Here is a 20833-nt window from a genome sequence, read left to right as displayed (position 1 = left end):
CCGTGCAAGGGGTGCCTCATGGGGCCCCAGCATCCCCAAAACACAGGCACAGGGGCTCCTTGTGTGCAGAACTACAGAGCTCCTTGCTCTGCACCACAGCACTGCATTCCTGGTTTTAGGTAAAACCAGCATCACCACAGCCCAAAAAGAGACTCCCACTGCCTGGCAGCAGGTTTGGAAGTTGGGGATGCATCACTCCTGGCTCCCTCCTGTGCAAGTACTGTCTGCACCTTCAGCCAGAGGAGCATTTGCATGAGCTCACACACTCTCCCTGTGGAGCTAAGTTCCCTCCAAGGGGCAGTCAATACTTTATTTATTGAGAAATACTTCGTTTCATCCTGCAAGATGACAAGTTCCTTCTGCAGCAGGTGTAAGTCAGCTCTCAGAATCCTTCCCTCAGGGGCAGTTTCAGCTGAGGACTCCAGATCCAAACCACGCATTGGCTCTGGTTTCTCTGGAATCTGTAGAGTGGAGTTGCCTGGTTTGCTCCTCCTCCCACTCTGGGCAGGGTGTTACAGCTGCAGCTCTCCCAGATCCAAGGCCAGAGTGTGAGTTTCTTGCCCAAAGAATCATCCAGCTGTGGGGTTTTCGTCCCTAGGGCTCTCAGCTCTGCTCTCAAGGAGTGGCAGACAGCAATGGGGAGCCACTCTCCAGATCCTGCTGGTCCTGGCTGCTGCCCCAGGCAGCCACTCAGAGCCCAGCAAAGCTGAGGGCTCTCAGTTCTCAGGGCGGAGAGCTTTGCTTATTGCTTCCATCCCACGCCAGGGATTGGCAGGTTGCTTGGAGTTCTCTTTCCTAACTAACACCTCTCTTCCCTCTCTCCTAGGCTGCCCTGTGCCTTGGATGAGATCCTGTCCTTGGGCAGTGCTGTGCTCTGTGGGAGGCTGCCTGCCTGACCTTGGAGCAGGTAAGGGACACAGTGACACGTCAAAACAAGGACAGAGTAGAAAATTGAGCAGGAGCCAAGGCTCCAAAGGTGGGAGCCTGCAAGTCTTACAGATGTCCCATGGCATCACTAGGGAGCATAAAGCAATGCATTTGCCTGTGGCCAAAATCCTGGGGTGCTGCTCAGGGGGATGTTCTGTGAGGGACAAGAACTTGGGGTTCCTTCTGTGCTCCCCATGCCAGAGGGCCAGCAGGGACTGGAAACAAGCCATCCCACAGCCCAGGAGCTTCCCCTCCCCTGCAAGGTACTTTGTTACCAACAAAGTGTTTTTTCCTGTCTCCAGGAGCCATTTCCCATCACATCCCAGCAAATCTCCGTAAACACCTGGGGTGCAGCAGTGCAGTGTTAGCTAGTGCTGGTGAGACTGAGTCCTGCATCCCCAGGCTGAATCACCTCGGTTTCAGGGCCTTTAGACAGGGGTAGGAAGGAGCTGAGGTGTCAGTTGCTAAAGATGGTCTGTATTGTAAAAGAACTAGGTTACGATGTCCCATTTTGAACAATTACATTTAATTACAAGTCACAGATTCAGCACAATCACTATTTAATAACAAATTGCTGCCACACTCCAGCCAGAGCGTGCTGGGGAAACACGTGAGCTCTGGTCTGCGGGCAGCTGGGACAACAGGGGACAGGGTCTAGCTCAGCTCAGAGAGGGGTGGGTGCCAGGCCCCAAAACAGAGGTGAAACACAGCTGGGTGCTGTGTCCTGCTCCCAGCACTGATGGGTGGGGTTGGGTTGGGTTGGGTTGGGTTAGATTGGTTCGGTTCAGTTTAGCAGATGGTTGAAGAAACACCTTGTAGCACACGATGATTTTAGTCAAACTTTAAAAGGTTGCTCAGAAATGTAAAAAAAACGGCGATAAACGCCCTGACAAATCAAACAGGATTTGCGCCCTTCCCTCGCCAAGCCCCAGCTGTTCGTTTTGGCTATTTGGTACCGGCAGAGCAGCACTGACCGAGCCCGGCCCGGGGACTCCCTTCTCCCCGCCCTGCCGCACCGGTGCGGGCCTGGCTGCGGTGCTGCGGTTCCCGGAGGGACCGGGACCGGCGCGGCCGGGGCGAGCACCGGGGGCCGAGCGCCCCCTGCCGGTACCGGGACCGAGCGCCCTCCGCCGGTACCGGAGCCGAGCTCCCCCTGCCGGTACCGGGCGGCTCCGGGCGCGGGGGAGCACGAACAAAAGGGGGCCTGTCCCGCGTCGTTCCCGGGTGATTCGGGAGCCCGGCGCGCTCAAACGCGGCAGAACCGGGCGGACCAAAGGTGCTCGTGCAGCGGGAGGTACCGGAGCCACCCCGTGCCCGGCACTTGGGGACGAACCCCGAGAACAGCGAGTGAAGCAGCGATGCTCCTGCACTGGCCTTCTGGACCCCGGTAGCTCGTGCCCAGGGTGAGGGGACAGACCACTGTCACACAAACAGCGGTGGGGGACACGGTCAATCCCCGCGGCTGGGCTGTGCCGGTTATGTCTCCGTGCTTATCTGTCACAGCTTGCACATGGAATCGTGGGGACAGTCCAGCCAGATGTCCCTGGGGCACTGGCACAGGTGTGAGGTGCCCCCGGACTGCACCTTGACACTGTGTTAGTGACGTTGCAGCATTTCCTGCCCAGGTCACAGATTTGCCCATCGCTGATTTCAGCTTTCCAACTTCCTCCTGGGAAATACAACATGAGCTCCTATTTATAGAACTTCATGGTTTCCGATTAATTTTTTCCTTTACTCAGGCTGGTTTGGTGGCTGATCCTTGTTTGGTGGCCCTGGCAGTGCCAGATGCCCATGGCTTTTATTAGCACTTTTCAGAGGCCTTGATTTAGTGCTCACAGTCACATCCCAGGCCAGCGGCTCTGGAACGCAGCCCCTCAGGAGCAGAGATAATTAGAACTCGGGGAAAAAGTGGTGTCTGAGTCTTGGAACAAAACAGCTCTTGTTTAAGGAATGTGGTGCAGGAGGCCAGTGTTTTCCAGCAGGGTCTGTCTCCCACTCGGAGCCAGTGCCTGCAGACAGATCCTGCCCTCCACAGACACGCCGGGTGGGATTTTCAGGGAGCATCTCTCAAAATGGAGGCATGGTGCCCTGTAGCAAGTACAGGATGTATCCTGGGAATTGTATTTCTGCAAGCAAGTCAGGAGAGGTTGGTGGAAGGATGTGGGGAAGCAGGAAGAGAGCTGAAGAGGTGCTCAGAAGATTTTTGGACAGGGCAGATGAGGAGGGAAACAAACATCGCAGAGAGCAGGAAAACCGATGTGCTAGGAAATGATGGATCCACCCCCCAGGCTCCTGCTAAGGAGGGTGGGACAAACTCCATGATTTCTGGCAGCCATGAGCTGCAGCTGCTCCACTCAGCTCCCATCCTGCAGCCAGATGTGTTTGAGTGCAGCTTCAGCCCTTCCTGCCCTGACATGGCCCTGGCAATGCCCCCATGCTCTGGCAATGCCCCACGTGTGTGTTTGGGGACTGTCCCAGGTCCCCTCACCTCCAGGGAGGGTTTCCCAAGGGAGCTGGGAAGGGGGCAGGAGTCAAGTTTAAGCACGGCTGTTCTGTATCCTGTTGTTTTCCTACCAGGATTGTTGCAGTTTCCTGCACTGTCTTATCTGGAGCAGGGAAGCGAGCGCTCTCCAATTCTTTGGCTCCCTGTGTGTCCCAGGTTCTAATCTGCAAAGCAGGCGTTGGAGCCCGTGAGAGGAACCAGCCAGGGCTGTCACAGGGCAATGGGACAAGGACAGAGGGGGCAAAGAGCTTTTAGTGCCTCGAAATTAGTGTCTTTATGTAGTGCTACTGTTTGCACAAGGCTGTGTCTATTTTATGGGTTCAGGCCTTCAGCACACCTGGGAGGGGGAGAGAGGAACATCCCAGTGGTGATACTCTCAGGTGACTGTCTGACAGACCTTACAGGAGGATAAATCTCAGAAAGTGCTGAGTTGGCTTCCCTCCCCTCCCCCCAAGGACTCAAAGGACACACATAAAGTCTTAAAACAGAAAAAGCATTTCCGTGTTTCAGTCAGCCCAAAGTTCAGTCTCCCCTGAAGTGCTGGGGACTCCTGTGAAATTACTTGGCCACATTTTCTGGAATACAGAGGTGAAATCAGTGCCCACAACAATGAGGCCTGGAAAGCTGTGTGGAGCGGGCCCTGAGAAAGCCAAACTTGTAGATTTAAAAAAAAACCAAACACCTTTTTTTTTTTTTTCCCATAAGTGAGCCTGAATTCACCTAACTATAGGTTTTAGCAGTAGACTGAATTCCCTATGGGTTAAAAAAAAATTAAATCCTTTACTGTACAGCTCTGGAATGTCCTGTTTTCCTGCAGAAAGGTGTGGGTCCTGTACACAGTGTCCATTATCAGATGGGAGCTTCTCCTGGAAAGAGGATTAACCCACAACATCACTCCCAGCCACACAGACACTTGAATCAGGCACAAGGCTCCAAAATAAACCTCAGCCCCAAACTCCAAGCCCAGAATTCTGCCCACAGGGATCCCAGGGTGGTTGAAAGCAGGTAAAAACTGTGGAAACGATCAAGATGGATTTTTATTATTCAAAGGGAAGACACATGTGCCAGTTCAGCCTTTGGGGGAAGGACAGTGGTCATTTTTCTCATTCAGCTGTGACTGTGAATCCAGGCTGATTCCATTTGCCATTTCTTTAGCAAAATCTCAGCTGCTGGAAGTCTGAGGGCCACAGCAGGCTGAAGGGTCTGTAGCTGAACACCAGAGCCTGTGCTGGGAACTAAATAGCAAGAGAAAAAAAAGGCTTTTTTTTCCAAGAGATCAGGAAGAGGAAGACATGTGCCTGGAGATAAGGAGAGATAAAAGCATTCCATTTGCAGAGGCCTGTGATAGGGATCAAGATGTTCATCTGCCAAGTCAGTAATTTTGTGGCCTTACGACCATGTGGAGCTTCCGTTCCTGTTACCTTTTCCCACACTGACTGAAGGCACCAGATTGTTGGCATGGAAGGTCCTTTGAGTCTGTCTGAGTGGCTCAGCCCTTTCGGGGAATTGCATGGACTGAACTCGAAGATAAAACTCTCTTTTACTTCAGGAGGGAAAATGGTTCTCCCCCAAGTTTATGTTCAGCTTGTAGGGGCTTAGCAGGAGCAGGCTGTGAGCTGCCTGGCCTGGGGAGGTGGGAACAGGTCAAACATCTCTGGGGAGAAGCTTGGGCAGAGCCTGTTTCTGTGAGGGGTCAGGGCAGCTGAAATGGCCACTGGAGGTGACTCCCCACCCTGTTTGCTGGGATTCATCAGGAGTGAGCTCACGGGAACAGTAGATCCCATACAAGGCCTTGATTAACATCAGGAGCTCAGATTGCATTTGCTGCTTCCAAAAAGGCTTTTATTGTCTGACTTTTTGTTAAAGCAGCAGCGGATTTCGGTAAAAAATTCTCAGTAAACCCTGCCTTTGCACATTCCACACGCTGGCACATGCAACAGCCAAGCACTCAGGCTAAAATTATCTGTGCTATCATTAGGAAGGAACATATGGATTGATGGAGCCTAAGTGCAGAAAGGAGCTGTGCTGCTGTGCTGCAGGCTCACCCCAAAGGGAGCAGTTCTTGTGCTTCCCTGTCATTCCCTGTCGGCTGACACCTGCGAGAGGTGTGACCTGTTCTCTTTGGACAGGAGAGCCGGTGTGTTGGGCTGGTGCTGGGTGGGCACTGAGCTCACTGGACACCAAGGGCACCGGGCACAGCTTCTGCCTGGGGCCAGCAATTCTGTAGCACAGCCGTTCCTGCCCCTGTGCTGCTGGCTTAACCCTCAGTCTAACTACCACACTCCTGAGATAAATCCCTGTGGACAAGCACCGTGTTCAGGGGTTACAGAGCAGCCCTACAGCTGTCAGCTGGGATGGGCTTCTCCCGTGTTCCCCATCTCGCTGGGAGAGCAGGAGCCCTGGGGCTGGAGCTCCCGTACCTGCGCAGCGTGTGCTCACTGACCGCCAGCCAGGGCCTGTTCTCCCCGAGAGCTGTGTCCCGTTTAGGCCAGAAATGCTCAAAAGAACTGCTCAAAGAACCACTTTAGACAAGGTCCCCGTGTCCAGTGTTTTCAGCCTTGCTTCTTTTACCACCACTAATTGCAAAGCTTTTAATTAATCATGGACCGAGATGCGAACGCACGGTGTTGGCAATGGCCACACAGGGCTGCCATGGTGCTGAGGGCACATTACATGTTCCCTGTGACACAGAAACAGGGTTGACTTCCAGGCTGCTGCATGGAGCCTTCCAAACAGATGGGAGAGTTTCAGATTTAGTCTCTAATACAAATATGAGTTGCATGTGCAAGTTCTTCAGTTGGGAAACTGCCTCTTGCTACTGTTTGCAAAGTCAGAGAATGTCAGGCTGAACCAGCCTCACTATTTCTGGTTCTCTCTCTGCAGATCAGCACTTGGAGACACAGAGCTTGCCAACCACAGAGTGCTGAAGGAATAGCTTGCAGAGTTCAGTTTGTAAAATTCTATTTTCAGTGTTTATATTTAGTTTCCGTTTCGTTGGTGTTGCAGAGGCTGATCCTGCAAATATTTACCCCAGTCAGGTTTTGTGTGTAGAGTTCCTGGGAGCACAGTGGGAGCTCAGCCCGGGGAGGGCACAGGCCTGCAGTGGGCTGAGCATGGAGAAATTCAGTTGCATCTTCTGGTCAGGGTTTTATATACATATATATCCATATACACACATCCATATATATAGCACACACATGTGATGATCATTTCAGGTTCTGAGAGAGAAAGGCCATTCAAAGAGTCACTTACTGATCTCCACCTGAGAGAAGGCTCAGTGAGACAGAAAGCAGCAGCATGGTGAGTGTCTGTTATGGCATAAATGATAGCACAGACAGAAAGAATGAACAAATTTATTTTTAAAAAGAATCCTGAGATGAAATTGCTGGTCTACAATTATTGCACTGTTGGGGAGGGGCAGAAGCAGCCCCAGGACTGCTCTTGTCTGCACATCCTCTCTCACTCATGTTCTCTCCAACACACCTTTACAGAGCAAGAGCGCCAGTGACGGAGGGTGCAGCAGTGCCAGTTCCCTTCAAGCAGATCTCTCCAAACTTGTGATCTGGGCACACAGTCACGGGACCATATGCAACCAGATCCCAGCCCTGGAATTTGTGCATAACACGGGTCCCCTGAGCAATGACAACGCTCTGCTTTGGATGTGCAGAGTCGGACACGCCTATCACTGGCACTATGGAAAGTTATGTGACAGAGGTGAAGAAGAGACTGAGGCTGTAGGAAAGATAAAGAGGTTCCTGTCTTCTGAGTCTTTGACAAGGGAAGGTAGCTTTGAGGAAAAGAGGCTCAAGCTGACCCCATTATCTTTTGAGATAGGTCAAGCAGATTCTGGGAGCACACGGTCATGTGGCAGATCCCAAGGGTTCACTGAGCAGACAGCTGACAGCACCTACACAAGGAATAATGAGCCCAGGGGGAGTCAAAATACCAGGAAACCCATAACATTGTACTCTGCAGCAGAGCAGCACTTCACAGTGTCTGGTGGTATAGTCCAAACTGGTGAACAGGACCTGAAGTTGGAAAGTGATGAAGACTTACAGATCATCTCTGATGAAGAGCAGCATGAGGCAGGTGAAGACAACCAGGGAGACAGAATCAGCCAGGATAATGTGTCAGAGCCGTCTGCTGAGGAGTTGCAGATGCTCCACTGCCAGAATATGGCATTGCACCATCCAACAGACCCCCAAAAAGCTGCCTCTGCCCCCACTGCAAGGCCACCCCTAACCCGTGCCCACATTCTGCAGGCTCCTGTCAACGACCCAGAAGACCCGAGCAGGAACATCCTGAGGCTGGGTCCTTTCACTGCTGCAGGGCCCACAGCTGAAACTTCCAGAGCAAGGAGCCTCCCGGCGTCAGCAGCACCAAAGGTATGTTTCAAATCCCTTCCAGTCCCCAGCACCAAAGCCAGGGCCCAGCTTGAGTCACAGCCCTCAGTGATATTTGAGTTCCAAGCCATTGCTGATGTTCAGCAGCATCTCCAGCTGAGCCCTCCAGAGTGTGGCACACCAAGGACTGGCTCCAGCCGGGATGGTGCTGAGGACATGAATGAGGACAGTGAGACATCAGGATCCGGGCAGATACCTTGTTCTTCAGCCTTCCAGAGTCCAGACAGCAGTCCACCTGCAGCCTCAAACAGAGGTAAGACAGCCTGGAGTTCTGTGTCTCCAGGGGTGTGGGGGTGTTCTATTAATCACTTTCCCAAAATATCCAAGGAGGGTGAGTTCACATCACTGCCAAGATCTGTACTGCAGCATCTAAGTAAATCTCTTGGATTTAGGGCACTCCTGTTTCTGCTCAAGGGGACTACAAAGCTCCTTGCCTAAAGGAATTGGTACTTCTGTAGGGAATGCCCTTCTCTGTGGTGCCCAAAGGTGTTCTTGGCTGTGCCCCAGCCCAAACAAGTTTGAATACTTTGGTCTTCCATTTTACCCAGTATCCCCACACAGTATGTTGGCTGTACTTGAGAGAGTCCCTGTGGGAAACTGGAGCCAGAGAGGTGAACTCAGGTCTCAAGAGAAAGAAACAAGAAGTAATGCAGAGAAATTTGGCTGCACCAAAGTCAGTGGTAAAACCTCCTAGCGCTGGCAGTGGCAGCAGAGCGTCAGTCCTGCATGGAAAATGCAGAACTCCACACACTGCTTTAGTCCTTACAAGAATGAAGGCTTTTCTATGTGCTGTCCTGAAGCACAGGGGCCTGGGCACATCCTTGGAAAGGGCAGAGGTTGCAGAGGGAGCATTTGGGGTCTGCCTAGAATGTGCTTACAGCACCAGTGCTGGTCCTGGAAAGGCTTAGGGGTTGTTGTTCCTTGTGGAGCCATAACCACACAAACTGCCACAGTTGGGGTTTGGGAGCAGTATTTTACTATTTTCATGACTGACATCATGTGTCCTCTGAAGGGACTGGGAATTCTTCTGGGAATATCTGTGTAGTAGCTGTTACTGCCAAGGTAACTGGCTCTTGGCTCAGAGGAGGCCTCAGCACTACGGATTCATGAGCTGTTCCCCTCTGCACCTGGAGCAGTCAGTACAAAACAGGCCAAAACCCCAAACCAGTGGGACAGGGATCAATCTTTCAGGATGACAACTAAGCCTGTACAAAAGGACCTGGGTGCAAAAAGGGGAATCTCTAGGTGTTGGCTCGTGAGCCCTTTTCCATCTCCCCCTCCTCAGCCCTGGACAAGTCACAGGCGAGCAGATGGAGCTTTCCAGCAATCCAAAGAATTCATTTCTCATGCTACATCGAACTAGGTAGATGTGGTATTGCCATGGCAACTTGAGAGAGAGCCCAACTGGAATCCTGGCAATCCTTTAAACAAAATCATAGTACACTTCTACTCACCTGTTTGTTCTCCCTCACCGTCCACCCCAACCTTTGATTCATGCTGTTATTTCACATTAAGAGGGAAATTTCCCTGTGGCAGTGAGCAGGGCCAGCTGCCAAGGAAGAGGGAGCAGGAAGGAGCCTGACTTTCCCCAGAGAGTTGGGCACAGTTGGGTGGTGCTGGCTTGTGGAGAACACAGATATGACCAACAATTCTAGGGGAGGGGATTAGGGAGAATCCTGTCCTTTCTGAATGGTTTCCCGAAGGCAGGTGCATCTCCTCATGTTTTACTGATCTTTGTGGGCTCTTGCTGTCCACAAAGCCGTGTCTTGTCTTTTAGATGTGCTGAAGAATCAGGAGAAAAAGAGAAACTATACCCTGGGGCACATAAAAGTGTTCGAAGAGTGGCTGAAGTTGCACCACCCCTCTGAGACACGCAAGATCCACACGCTGCCTCCTGCAGACCTCGACTGCTACCTGGTCTCATTCTTCAGCTCCACCAAGAGACAGAATGGCATGGATTTTTCTTCCCATTCCCTAAGCTTCTTCCAGCGCAGCATCGACCGGTACCTCAAGGACCACAATTACAAGTACAACATGTTGAGAGGGCTAGAGTTCAGGGCCTCTCAGGAAGCCTGGAAATTAAAGCGTTGGTACCTGTTCCAAAAGGAGAAGGAGGAAATGTGGAGTGTTGTGGAGAACATGACAAATGAAGATGTGAAAAACCTTTTTAAGAAGGGAATTTTAAGCAAGACACACCCTCAGGGCTTGTTGCACCTCATGTTCACCAACCTCATTAGGGGGTTTGGGGCAAGTACCCACCATTGGACCTACCAGCTGTGCTGGGGACAAGTGGTGCTGAGGAAGACCAAAGGAGAGGTGGAATACTTGGAGTGGAAGGAAGATCTGAGCCCAGAGGGAAATGAAGGGGAGCTAAGCCCACGGCTCTTTGCCAAGCCTGAGGATCCAGAGAACTGTCCAGTCGCCAGTTACAAGGAGTATGCCAGGAGGAGGCCGCCGGACATGATGAATGATAACCACCCTCTTTACCTGTCTCCCAAGTCACTGTGCTCCGTCTGGGACAAAGTGTGGTACAGCAGGAAGGCACTGACAAAAACCAAACTGGATAAGATCTTGGAAGTTGTTAACCAGGGAGTCAAAGGAGTTGTAAGGAATACCAGGAAATAGAAGTGTCCCTTCAGCTTTGCCCCTTAAACTGCTCCAAGGCTGCTCTGAAACAGAATCCTATTGCAATATTTGGTGTAGGTTGAGAACAAACATCCTTCTGCTGGGCTTCACCTTGGCACTGAAGGAACCTACAGATCTGCAGCGCCTTGGCTTCCAGGAATGTTCCTTTTTGTTGTTTCTGTTACTGGAATTGGTAATTCAGTGAGTTAGTAAGAATCTCCAGTTTCACATTGGCTAAACAAGTTAATGTTCTACTGTGGGGTCAGTGCTGTTACAAACAACCAGTGCTGATATGGAGAGGCAGAGCCTGGCCAGAAGCATCAGCTGCACCCACATTTTGGGGCTGAAACCCCCCACAGCCCAGCCTGGGGCACAGACCTGCAGGGAAGGATGAGTGATAACCAGGAGAGCGATGATGCTGCCGACCCAACTTTGCAGGAATGCTTCTGACAAGGTTCAGGTCATTTCCCTTAAGGAAAGATTCGTAGAATGAAGAAGCTGTGGCTGTTTTAAGAAGTTGTTTAAAGTGTCTGACAATGTTGAAAGGTTTTATGGTAAGTGGTTTCCCTGGAGTGCAAAACACAGCTCCACGAAGGCACTGGAAGGTGTGCTCAGCTCTGCTCAGCTACCCCAGCACTGTTTAGTACCTGTTAACAGCTCAGTCAGGTTTTTGGTTGCATTGTTGACAGAGCCAAATAAAAGAACCTTTAATTCAGTCCTGTCTGTCTGTGTCTGAACGGCAGGTGATGTTTTCCTGGAACACTGGTTTGTTCCCTGCTGTGCTCGGTCTCCCCTGCTCACAGCCTGGTGGCACAGAGCTTTGGGCCCTTTGAAGCCCTATGAGCCATCTCCGTGGTATCAAACGAGGCCTTGGGGGTCAAGCTCTTTGCCAGAATTGGTCCCATTCAACCAATTTAACATCAAGAAGTAACTTAAGGACGTTTGAAGAGACATTAAAAAAGACAACTCCTCAAGTGCTGGAGGGTGCCTGCCGGCTCCCCTCGTGCTGCGGAGCACCGGTGGCATCGCCACGACAGCACGGCTGAGCAGCTCTCCCGAGGGTCCCGCCGGTCCCGGGGGACCCGGCCGCGGGCACAGCTCTGCTCCCCGCGGGGCCGGGCTTCCCTCAGCCCCGAGACCACCCCGGGTCGGGCTCTTCCCTCCCCTTCGCTGATCGCAAGGCTCAGGAACGAACGGCTGCTGACGGGAGAAAGAGGTTGCACTATCTACCCCCTGTGACAGCACCTGGGCACCTCCCAGCTCCCTGGGGCTCCACCGGGGAAACGCCCGATCAGCATCTGCTGAGCGGGGCCCGGGTCCGCACCGGGACCCCGCCAGCACTGGCGGAGCAGGGTCCGGATCTCAGGGGGGTCAGTACCTGGACCCCCATCAGCGCTTGCGGAGCGGGCTGAGGTTCCAGCGGGTCGGTACCGGGGTCCCGGTGGGTCCGTACCGGGCCCCCCATCAGCGCTCGCGGAGCGGGGTCGGTACCGGGGTCCCAGCGGGTGAGTACCGGGGTCCCGGCGGGTCGGTACCGGGCCCCCATCAGCGCTCGCGGAGCAGGGTCGGTACCGGGCCCCCCATCAGCGCTCATGGAGCAGGGTCAGTACCGGGGTCCCGGCGGGTCCGTACCGGGCCCCCATCAGCGCTCACGGAGCAGGGTCGGTACCGGGGTCCCGGCGGGTCCGTACCGGGCCCCCATCAGCGCTCACGGACCAGGGTCGGTACCGGGGTCCCGGCGGGTCCGTACCGGGCCCCCATCAGCGCTCACGGAGCAGGGTCGGTACCGGGGTCCCGGCGGGTCCGTACCGGGCCCCCATCAGCGCTCACGGACCAGGGTCGGTACCGGGGTCCCGGCGGGTCCGTACCGGGCCCCCATCAGCGCTCACGGACCAGGGTCGGTACCGGGCCCCGCGGGCGCTGCCCGGGAGCCCCCTAGCGGGGGCGGGCGGACGGGCACGGACCGCGGCGCGGTTGGGGTCGAACGGGACTTTAAAGCCCACCCGGTGCCATCCCCCGGTGCCACCCCCGCCCCGGACAGGGACTGTTCCCACCGGCCCAGGGTGCTCCCAGACCCGTCCGGTGGGATCCCGGCGCTCCCCCAGCCCAGCAGCCTTGGGGACCCCCCACCGCAGCCCGCGGAAGGCTCCGGCTTCAGCCCCGCATCCCAACCACGGGGGCTCCTCTGAAACACTGGAGCAAAACCAGTGGAGCAGGCAGACAGAACAGGCCTGGAAGACCGAGAGAGAGCAACAACTCTTTAATAAATTAGCAAAATAAACAGCATTTATGTATATATTTATATTCCATTGCTGTATTTCCATGGATCACAGGGGTTAAACCAATGTTGATTCCCAAGTCCCACGGCAGCACTGATCTTGCGGCCTCAGTCCAGGTACCCCCAAGGCAATGATCAGCCTTGTGGTACTTAAAAACCTAAAACCACTGAGAAATAAAACAGCTTTTTCATAAGCCTGAGACACAGCTCCCAAGGGGCAAAGTGAATTACTGGGTGATTTCACCTGGCTGGCTCCAGGCAGAAGTGATTAAAAAGATACTGATCCAATTTTTCCCCCTCTTAAAAAAAAAAAGTGTTCCTCCACCCCAGAGGGAGGAGGAGGAAGGAGCAGATCTATTGCATGGAAGGATTATCAGTTTAACAATAAACCAGATTGATTTGCAGGGTACACATCTCTGATTGTTGCAATGGCCAAGGGTGGAACTGATCGAGTATTTAGGTCATGCATCAGCTGATCCTGAACGGGGCGAGCCCCCGACCTGGGGGTCCCTCAGTCCTCATCCCGGACGTACTGCCCGGCCTCCCAGCGCTGGGCCATGATGCTCTTGTGGCGAAACACTCGGGTGCTTTCCACCACCTGCAGAGACCAGAACGTGCAGGATTTTATAAAGAAGAGACTTTTATAACAATCTGGTTTGCAGAGCTGCCCCCCCACCAGCTCCCCAACCCGCTCTGCCTGACATAGTGTCCACCCACGTGGTGCCTGTGGGAACCAGCACCATCCTGTCCACCTCTGTCCACCCACAAGCCTCCAGGAGTGAGGGGAGCTGGGGAATGTGGGAGGTGTCAGGGCAGGGTGAGCAGAGCCCCCGCGTTCGTGAAGGGCTTTACCTCTGTGTTGACCTTGTCAACGGGTTCAATGCCTGCGTACTGTGGAAAGAGGAAAACACGATTAGATAATGGCAGCCTGGCAGGGGAATATCCAGGGGCAGCCGGATCCAGCCCCCGGTGGGGGCACAGGAGAGTCAAGGGAAGGCAGCAGATGCAGTCATGCCCTCCCTGGGGTTGGGGGAACAGTTCAGGCCAGGATCCCCCACAGGAGGAAGCTGCGGCTCCTCTCCAGTCCCACCCAGTGCTGGCAGCCCTGGACAGCAGGTGTTGCCTGGGGGGCCCCTTGATGGTGCCACCACTGCCACGTCTCCCACCGAGCTGAGCAACTGGATCTCAAACTCCAGGTGGGAGTCAGGAACAGACACCACCAGCCCCAGAGCCCCAGGCTCAAGCCTCCCAGCCACTTGGCACAAACAGGGTGGGCATGTTCACCTTTCCATCCTCCTTCACCCTCCTCCTCCGCTCCTCAAAGGGGCTGGAATGCGACGAGTCAGGGGTGAGGGTCTCTGCACTGCCCTGGGAGGAACTGGTCACTCTCAGTGGGGTGAAGGATGAGATCAGCCCCAGGACCCCCGTGTGGTGTGAGGCAGGAGAGGAGGCAGGAGACCCGGACACCGAGTAGCTGCCACTGGCACCTGAGGCAGCTGTGAGAGAGAGAGCATTGGGGGGTGAGGGACCTCAGTTCCACTCCCAGGGGGTGGAGACCTGCAGTAGTGTCAGGCCCCTGCCCCAAACCTGCCTCTGTGGCAGGTCCAGCAGGTTTGGTCACAGCCAGGACCCTGCGCTTGGGCAAAATGCATTACCTGGGCCCTTCCAGCCCTGTTTGCTGCCATAACATGACACAAACTCATCGAGACTTGAGCAGCTCTGGAATCCTGCAGAGCCTATCCCTCCTCAGCAGCAGTTCTCCTGCTGACTCCAGTATGCTGGTATCAAGCTCTCCCGGGACAACTTGCTACCAGCACACAGGAGTCCTTACAGGCATCCCACAAAATCATTTCTCTGCCACTCTGTCCCTCTGCTCCCTTACCAGAGCTGTGCCGAGAGCGGGAGCCCTCCTGGGGAACACCGTCACTGTAGGTGTCCATCAGCCACTGCCGCTGCCGCCGCCGCTGCTCCTGGAGCTCCTCTTCCCTCTGCAAGTCACTCCGGATCTCCTCCTCGATCAGCACCGACGTCTGGGGCTTCCATGTCCGCAGGCGGTACTGCTCCTCCTGGCCATCCTCCCTCCGCAGCGGGCTCTGCGTCCCCATGTCCTCCACGAAGGACACCTTGGGCTTCCAGAAGGGGAGGGAGAAGTACTCTCTGGACAGGACAGCAGTGCTGGTGGGGCTCGGGGTGGAGCCGGGAAGCTTTCCTCCCCAGGAATCCTCGCTCCCCCATTTGCTGGTGCTGGCGGAAGTGTGCTGGGACAACAAGGGCTGCTCCCGGCTCCTGTCGCTGGCGGCGAAGCGCGGCTGGGACAGCTGGAAGTGCGCGATGCTCGCTGTGTAGCTGGGAACGCTTTTCCCACCCCTGGTGTCTTCTGCAGGGCTGGGGCTCGAGGGCTGCTCCACCACAAACTCTTTAAACCAGCTCCTCCTCTCCTCTGCCCGCTTCAGGGGAGTGGGCTTCTGCGGGGGGGCTTCCTCCTGCTCAAACACTCTCTTGCGCTCCTCCAGCTCCTGCTGCGTCCCCCTGTCATATGCCCCCAGCAGCCTCCCCTGCCTCTTCAGATCTTCCTCACGCTTGGCTTCCTGTTCAATTTCCCTCTGGACATAAAGGGAAGCGCGGCCTCTGTCCTTCCCTTTCCTGCCTGGGCCAGGAGATGAGTGAATGTTGAGGACAGGCTTGGTCTGGATCTCCACCAGCTCGCTGCTGGAGGTCAGCCGCTGGATCCCCCTTTCCTTCCAGAGGTTCTCCTCCCTCTCCATCGCCATGCGGATCTCCCGCTCGATGGGCGTCTCATTGCTGACCCTCGTCTCCTTGTCCAGCCCATTGCTGCTGGCCCTCAGATCCACATTGAGGGTCTCGTTGGAGGTGCTTCCATTGCTGGTGTAGCCTGCAGTGGCTTCATTATACATCTCACCCAAGCCAGAGTCCAGGTCTTCTCTGGACCATGCTTTGGTCAGGATGGACATCTTCACAATGGGATATGACCTTTCCGTGTGAGGCTTTCTGGGAGCATAAACCTCATCTTTCTTGGGTGTCTTGTATGAGGACACACCATAAACCTGATAAACACTCTGGTCTGTCCTGCGCTGGCTTGATGCCTCGGCACTGCCATAGCCTTTTGTAGCCTTTGTGGCCATCTCAGGGCTGTACCATTCTTCCCTGGAGACTTTTGTCACTGACTCTGGCCTTGGGGACATGCCCTGCTGCCCTGGGCTGAAAAATGAGCCTGGGTTGGTCTTCTCCAGCATCAGGAACTGCTGCCGAGCCGCAGAGAAGTTGATCTGCTCTGTGTCGATATTCTCAGGGTCAACGGGTGTCACAGCCCTGCCTGGGGAAGGTTTGTCAAAGCAGATGGCAAAGCTGGTGGGGACACTGCCTGTGTACCTGCCTTCACCTTGGCTGCCCACGCCGGTGCTGATGGAGCTCAGCTCATCCATGGAGCTCCATCTCTCTGCGATGGTGGAGCTCTTCCTCATCACCTGGCTCCGGATGACTTCTTTCCTCTCATCTTCGAGTTCCCTGGCTTTCTCAGGTGAGATGTTGGGTGGAGGGACCCTGTACAGATCTTGCTCCTCGTCATCGTAGAGCTTCGAGGGTTTCCTCTCACCCTTGTAAGCCCGGAGGTCGTACAGGCTTCCCGATCTCACTACCTCTAGCTTAGACTCCCTGTCTGGGGATGGGGTCCAGACATCTCTTCCACTCTCCAGGAAATACGAGGGTGACTGCGACCTCCTCTTCCAGCTGTAGCCATTTTCCACCCTCTGGGTGCTGTGCTGAGCAGAACCAAACACATCATCGTCGCTGTTGGCCCTCAGGTCTGCCAGCGAGTCGTGCCTGTGCGAGGCCTGCGGGAGCTGGAACACCAGGTGCCTGGTGACTCTGTCCATCTCCTGGGAAGAGTCACCCCTCTGCCAACCTCGTCTCCAACAGGGGCCACTGCTCAGCTTCAAGGGCACCCTCAGAGTCCCAGTTCAGTGGAGGCCAAGGGTCTGGACCTGGCTGGCCCTGCAAACAGGAGGGGAGAGCAGCCATTAAGAGCAGCAGAAGGAGCAGAGGTTGGGGTGCAGCCCCTCTCCCAGCCTGGTACCATTGTCCTCGGCATGGGACAGACACTGTCACACCAACCTGCACTGTGTGGGGCAGGAGCAGCCACAGCACAAGGCACCATTCCCAGTAGAAACTGCCACAGAGCCCAGAAGCCTGTCCCACCTCTGTCCCCCAGCCTGGCTGGGTTCTGAGGGAGCACAGCCAAACCTGCCACAGGCAGTCAGTGCTGCCTGCACCACCAAAGGCAGCAAGACCTCAGCCACAAGCTCCTGGTGACACCACATCCAGCTTGGCACTGCTCTGGGCATGGACAGCCTCGGGCCTCTCCACGTGCACAGGGCAGGGAGGGACAGGGAGCGCTGGCAGGGAGAGGCGGTGCTGGTGGCCACCCCTGCCAGGAACATCTCCTCACACATTCACAGAAAGGCGCCTCCAAATAGCCCAGCTCTAGAAACAGCAGGGTCATAAAAATGGTTTCATGGCTCATAAAACGAGGGGACTTTAACCCCCCTGGCACACACAGGGTAGGAGTGAACGGCCCCAACCTCAGGGTCAATCCTCCAGTGCTGGCTGGGCCACAGCTGGCTGGGACAGCAGGTACCAGACAGGGAGGGGCAGCACAGGTGGGTCCCCCATGAGACAGCGGCTGCCACCACATCACAGGTGCCATTCCTGGCTCCAGAACTGGTGACACAGATGTCACCCGTGGACAAGCCAGCTGTGCCTGGAGCTGGCACCACATCCTGTGCCACTATTTGCTGAGGTTTAGCCACGGCTTTGCTGTCACCTGTCACCGCTCCTGGCTGGGCTCCTGTGAGCCCTAGCAGGTCAGGGTGTGTCACCACTGGGCACCGCTCCCAGACACTCACGGCCTCCTGGGACTATGCAGCAAAATGGGAGCAAGGCCACGGTGATGGCAGGGGCAGCCCAGAGCCTGGGAGCCACGGTACTGGCAAGCACAGCTCAGGGTGAGGCTCGCCCAGATGGAGGCAGGTGCCCGGTGTTCCCTGCATCCGGAGCATTCCGGCCCATCCCCAGGATGAGAGCACTCCGTGCGTACCTCCTTCCTGCAGCGGCACCGGTGACCGAGCTTCCCCTGCTCACCTTCAGCCCTCCCGGGATTCACCACCCTCCCACAGAGCAAGCGGGGCTGGGCTCCAGCCAGGAGCTTTTTAAACCTTTCCTGGGGCAGGAGCACGTGGGTCTCATTAGCTGGGACATCCTGGCCAGCTCCAGGCGATGCCTCACCGCTGGAGCTGCTGCCCAGCCCCGTGCCCAGCCCCGGTGCCTCAGCCTCTCCGCCTGAAGCCGTGCCCAGCTGAATTTCCCTGTTAATTCCCCGAGCTGTGATTCACTCTTGCTCTTTTATTTCCCTCAATGACCTGGATAATGAAAACCATCTGCCCACGCCTCTTACCATGTTTGGGGGGGGGACAAAGTCCCGGCTCGAAGGGGATCCCTTCACTGGGGAGCGCTGGTGGCTGGCACAGGAGGGGAGCAGGGACAGGGAAACCAGCCGGGCTGTTATCAGGGCACCCGGCCGGCTCCACGCAAGCTGAACGGCCCCTCCCAGAGCTGCACCCAAAACATTCTACCTCCCTCAGCTCCGTCTGGTGCTGTGGCACTGCAGGGCCTTGGGGGTCCTGGGCTTTTCCCCCCGTGCTGGGCTGCCCCCGGCACAGCCAAGCACCATGGCAGGGTCTGGGCAGAGCAGATGACATTGCCACCAGTCTGGCCTGGGACCCCCACCATGAGGAGACATCTGGGGTGCTTTCCAGGGTCCCCCCATCTCGGGGGTTCTGCACAGGCCTACAGAGCTGCAGTGCACCCACCCTGTGCCCACCCTGAGCCAAGGGCTGCCCGCGGACCGGCTGATGCACACAAACATCCCAGCACATGTCCAGTGTCCCTCTGCTGCCCACGCCAGAGGGCTCCAGCCCTCACTGCACACCCTCGCTGCCAGCATCCCTGTGTGGGCACCGGTCCCTCCAAGGCCAGGGGGACACAGCATCCCCCCACTGCCCGGTGCTGCCCTTGCCCCCGACCACGCCGCACTTACTGTCCAGGGAGCCGTCGGGGCAGGGGTCCCCATGCCCCGGGGAGGCCACACGGGGCACCCAGCTGATCCGCGTCTGCCGGGGCGTGGCCGGGTGGCAGCACTGGGGTGTGGGGGGTGCGGGAGGGCGGCTGCGAGGCCCTGATAAGCTCAGCACCACGGAGCTGTGGACAATTCCAAGAACCACGTTGGGCTCAGTGCCCTGTCCCCAAATTCCTGTGCTGCCGTCACCCAGAGGGCTGCCCTTGGCCCCGATCTGTGGCACACGCTGATGCCCCGACGCGCCAACGTGCCCGTGTGCCCCAACGTGCCCGTGCCTCAATACACCGGCACGGTGCTGTGGCCATGCAGCCACAAACCTTCCTCCAGGCGCTTTCTGCCCTTCCATGAACGCAGCTACGGCACTGAGGAGCCCTGAAGCTCCAGCGAGAGCTGGATGTCAGCTCTCCCGCACACCCTGTGTCCCAGGGTAGCTGTTAGCCCCGGGGTAGGGGCATGGCAGAGGAGCCCTGAGCAACGTGCCAGGAGCAGCCCGGGCTCTCCTGTCACACCGCCGATAACCCCGTGTTTGCACAGGCGGGTGCCCTCGCTGCCACAGCAGCCCTGGCACTGCCAGTCCCAGCTCCTCGCAGCAGGGCAGCTCTCTCCTTCCCTGGGGACATGCGACCCTGAGCCTGGTCTGGATACCTCTGGCACCTGCCAGGACAAGGGCAGGACCGTGGCACAGTGTCCTTGGTGCTCTCAGTGCCTGGATCTGGCTGGATCCCAGTGGAGTGGGCGACATTGCCAGTGCCCAGAACTGCCCTCCCTCCTGGCACAGGGTGTCACAGCCGAGCGGGCGATGCTGTGCCAGGACGCTCAGCCCTGCGCTGTGCCGGTGGCTGGGGCAGGACATCCCTGTCCTTGTCCTCTCTGCCCCCCACTGGAAGCCCCTCCCGGCCCCCCTGCTGCCTGAGCCCAGCCCTGGTGTCAGGCAGACCCCAGCTCGCCCCAGCTGTGGGTGCTGGGGGTCCCACTTACCCCTGCCCAGCCCCTCGGTGCCCCCGTTCCCGCTCAGGGCTGGTGCTGGCCGGCCTGGGCACGCTGGTGCGCTGCGGCTGCCAGGCTGTTCTGCGTTTCCGGGCAGGTGAGCGGAGCCTGTTTTACCGTGGGGCTGAGCCAAAGTCCACAGGTGATGCCAAGGAGCCAGGAGCACTCCACGCCCGCTGCAGGGCGTGTGCTAGCACCCCGGCTGGCACCGGGCAGGGTTGAGGCCCCACCGCCCCAGGAAAGAGCCCTGGAATCCTGGCCCTGGGCAGAAGCAGGACCTGCACCAGCCTGGGGATGGACAGAGACCCACGGCCATGTGGTGATGGGACCTGGGGGCATCCAGGAAACTGGGCTGCCATGTCCCCTTTACCTGGGCAGCATCACCCGTCATCCCTTTCCTCCCAGCATCCTGGGTCCCACATACCCCTTCCTCCCCACATCCTCTGCCCATGCAATGAAGGGGCAGCAGAGCCCATCCCTAACATCCCCATCCCAAACCTTCCATTCCCATCCTCCCAGGATCCCCAGCCCAGCCTCCTCCCACCCATCGGTGGCTCCAGGCTGGTTGTTCACACAGTTTATTTGCTCGGTTTGGGTGTTTACAAACAACGGGGTGAGGGGGGGTGGGATGGGGAAGGGAAGGGAATTCAAACGGCTTCGGCACAAGTGAAAAGCTCGGGGGCACGGGAAGTGCACTTCAGCAGAGCCGGGCAGGGGACACGGGGGCTGTGGGACGGGGCAGGGATGATGCCAGGCCCACCGCCCGCTCCTCTCACACCCCAGCCCCGGCCCGGGGGCCTGGTCCTGCTCCCCGCCGCCCCAGGGGCCGGATTGGGCTGGGAGTCAAAGTCAACCGCGGGGCAGGGGGTGCCAAGGGTGGGAGGGAGCCCCAGCTTGGGGCTGGGGAGATTGCAGGGCCCAGGGTGGGATGGGGTGGGTGGTGTTGGCCCCTGACATGG

The 20833-nt window shown here is 56.7% G+C and overlaps 2 protein-coding genes across 3 annotated transcripts; one reads left to right on the top strand and one right to left on the bottom strand.

Annotated features, from left to right (window-relative positions):
- Positions 1-6685: 6685 nt before the first annotated feature.
- LOC309582486 (uncharacterized protein) lies at positions 6686-11001 on the top strand (the record flags this gene model as incomplete). The annotated part of the gene is made up of 3 exons (XM_082297667.1): positions 6686-6730; positions 6922-8086; positions 9611-11001. Coding segments are annotated over 3 exons (2058 nt in total), but the record flags the coding sequence as incomplete, so codon positions are not given.
- Positions 11002-12757: 1756 nt separating this feature from the next.
- Positions 12758-18899, bottom strand: MISP (mitotic spindle positioning). Of its 2 annotated transcripts, none has more exons than XM_082298079.1 (5): positions 18849-18899; positions 14619-16747; positions 14021-14232; positions 13589-13627; positions 12758-13334 (listed from the first exon to the last, which is right to left on the bottom strand). In XM_082298079.1, the coding sequence occupies exons 2-5, from the start codon at positions 16627-16629 to the stop codon at positions 13248-13250; spliced, it is 2349 nt and encodes a 782-aa protein (XP_082154205.1). In that variant the 5' UTR covers positions 16630-16747; positions 18849-18899; the 3' UTR covers positions 12758-13247. The 2 variants fall into 2 exon arrangements, with proteins under 2 accessions (XP_082154205.1, XP_082154204.1); XM_082298078.1 differs by lacking the exon at positions 18849-18899 and adding an exon at positions 18207-18264.
- Positions 18900-20833: the final 1934 nt, after the last annotated feature.

This window comes from Coloeus monedula (assembly GCF_965178545.1).
Source record: "Coloeus monedula genome assembly, chromosome: 27".
Lineage (NCBI taxonomy): Eukaryota > Metazoa > Chordata > Aves > Passeriformes > Corvidae > Coloeus > Coloeus monedula.
Note: the sequence above shows the minus strand (reverse complement) of the source record. Positions and strands in the feature narration are given on the sequence as shown.

Bases quoted from the DNA above. Each gene is read 5' to 3' on its own strand.
- MISP (XM_082298079.1), bottom strand. From the start codon at position 16,629: ATGGACAGAGTCACCAGGCACCTGGTGTTCCAGCTCCCGCAGGCCTCG. The intron at 14,233-14,618 runs GTAAGGGAGCAG...TCTCTCTCACAG, and splicing joins CCGCTCTCGGCACAGCTCTG to CTGCCTCAGGTGCCAGTGGC. The intron at 13,628-14,020 runs GTGAACATGCCC...CTCTTTCCACAG, and splicing joins GGGTGAAGGAGGATGGAAAG to TACGCAGGCATTGAACCCGT.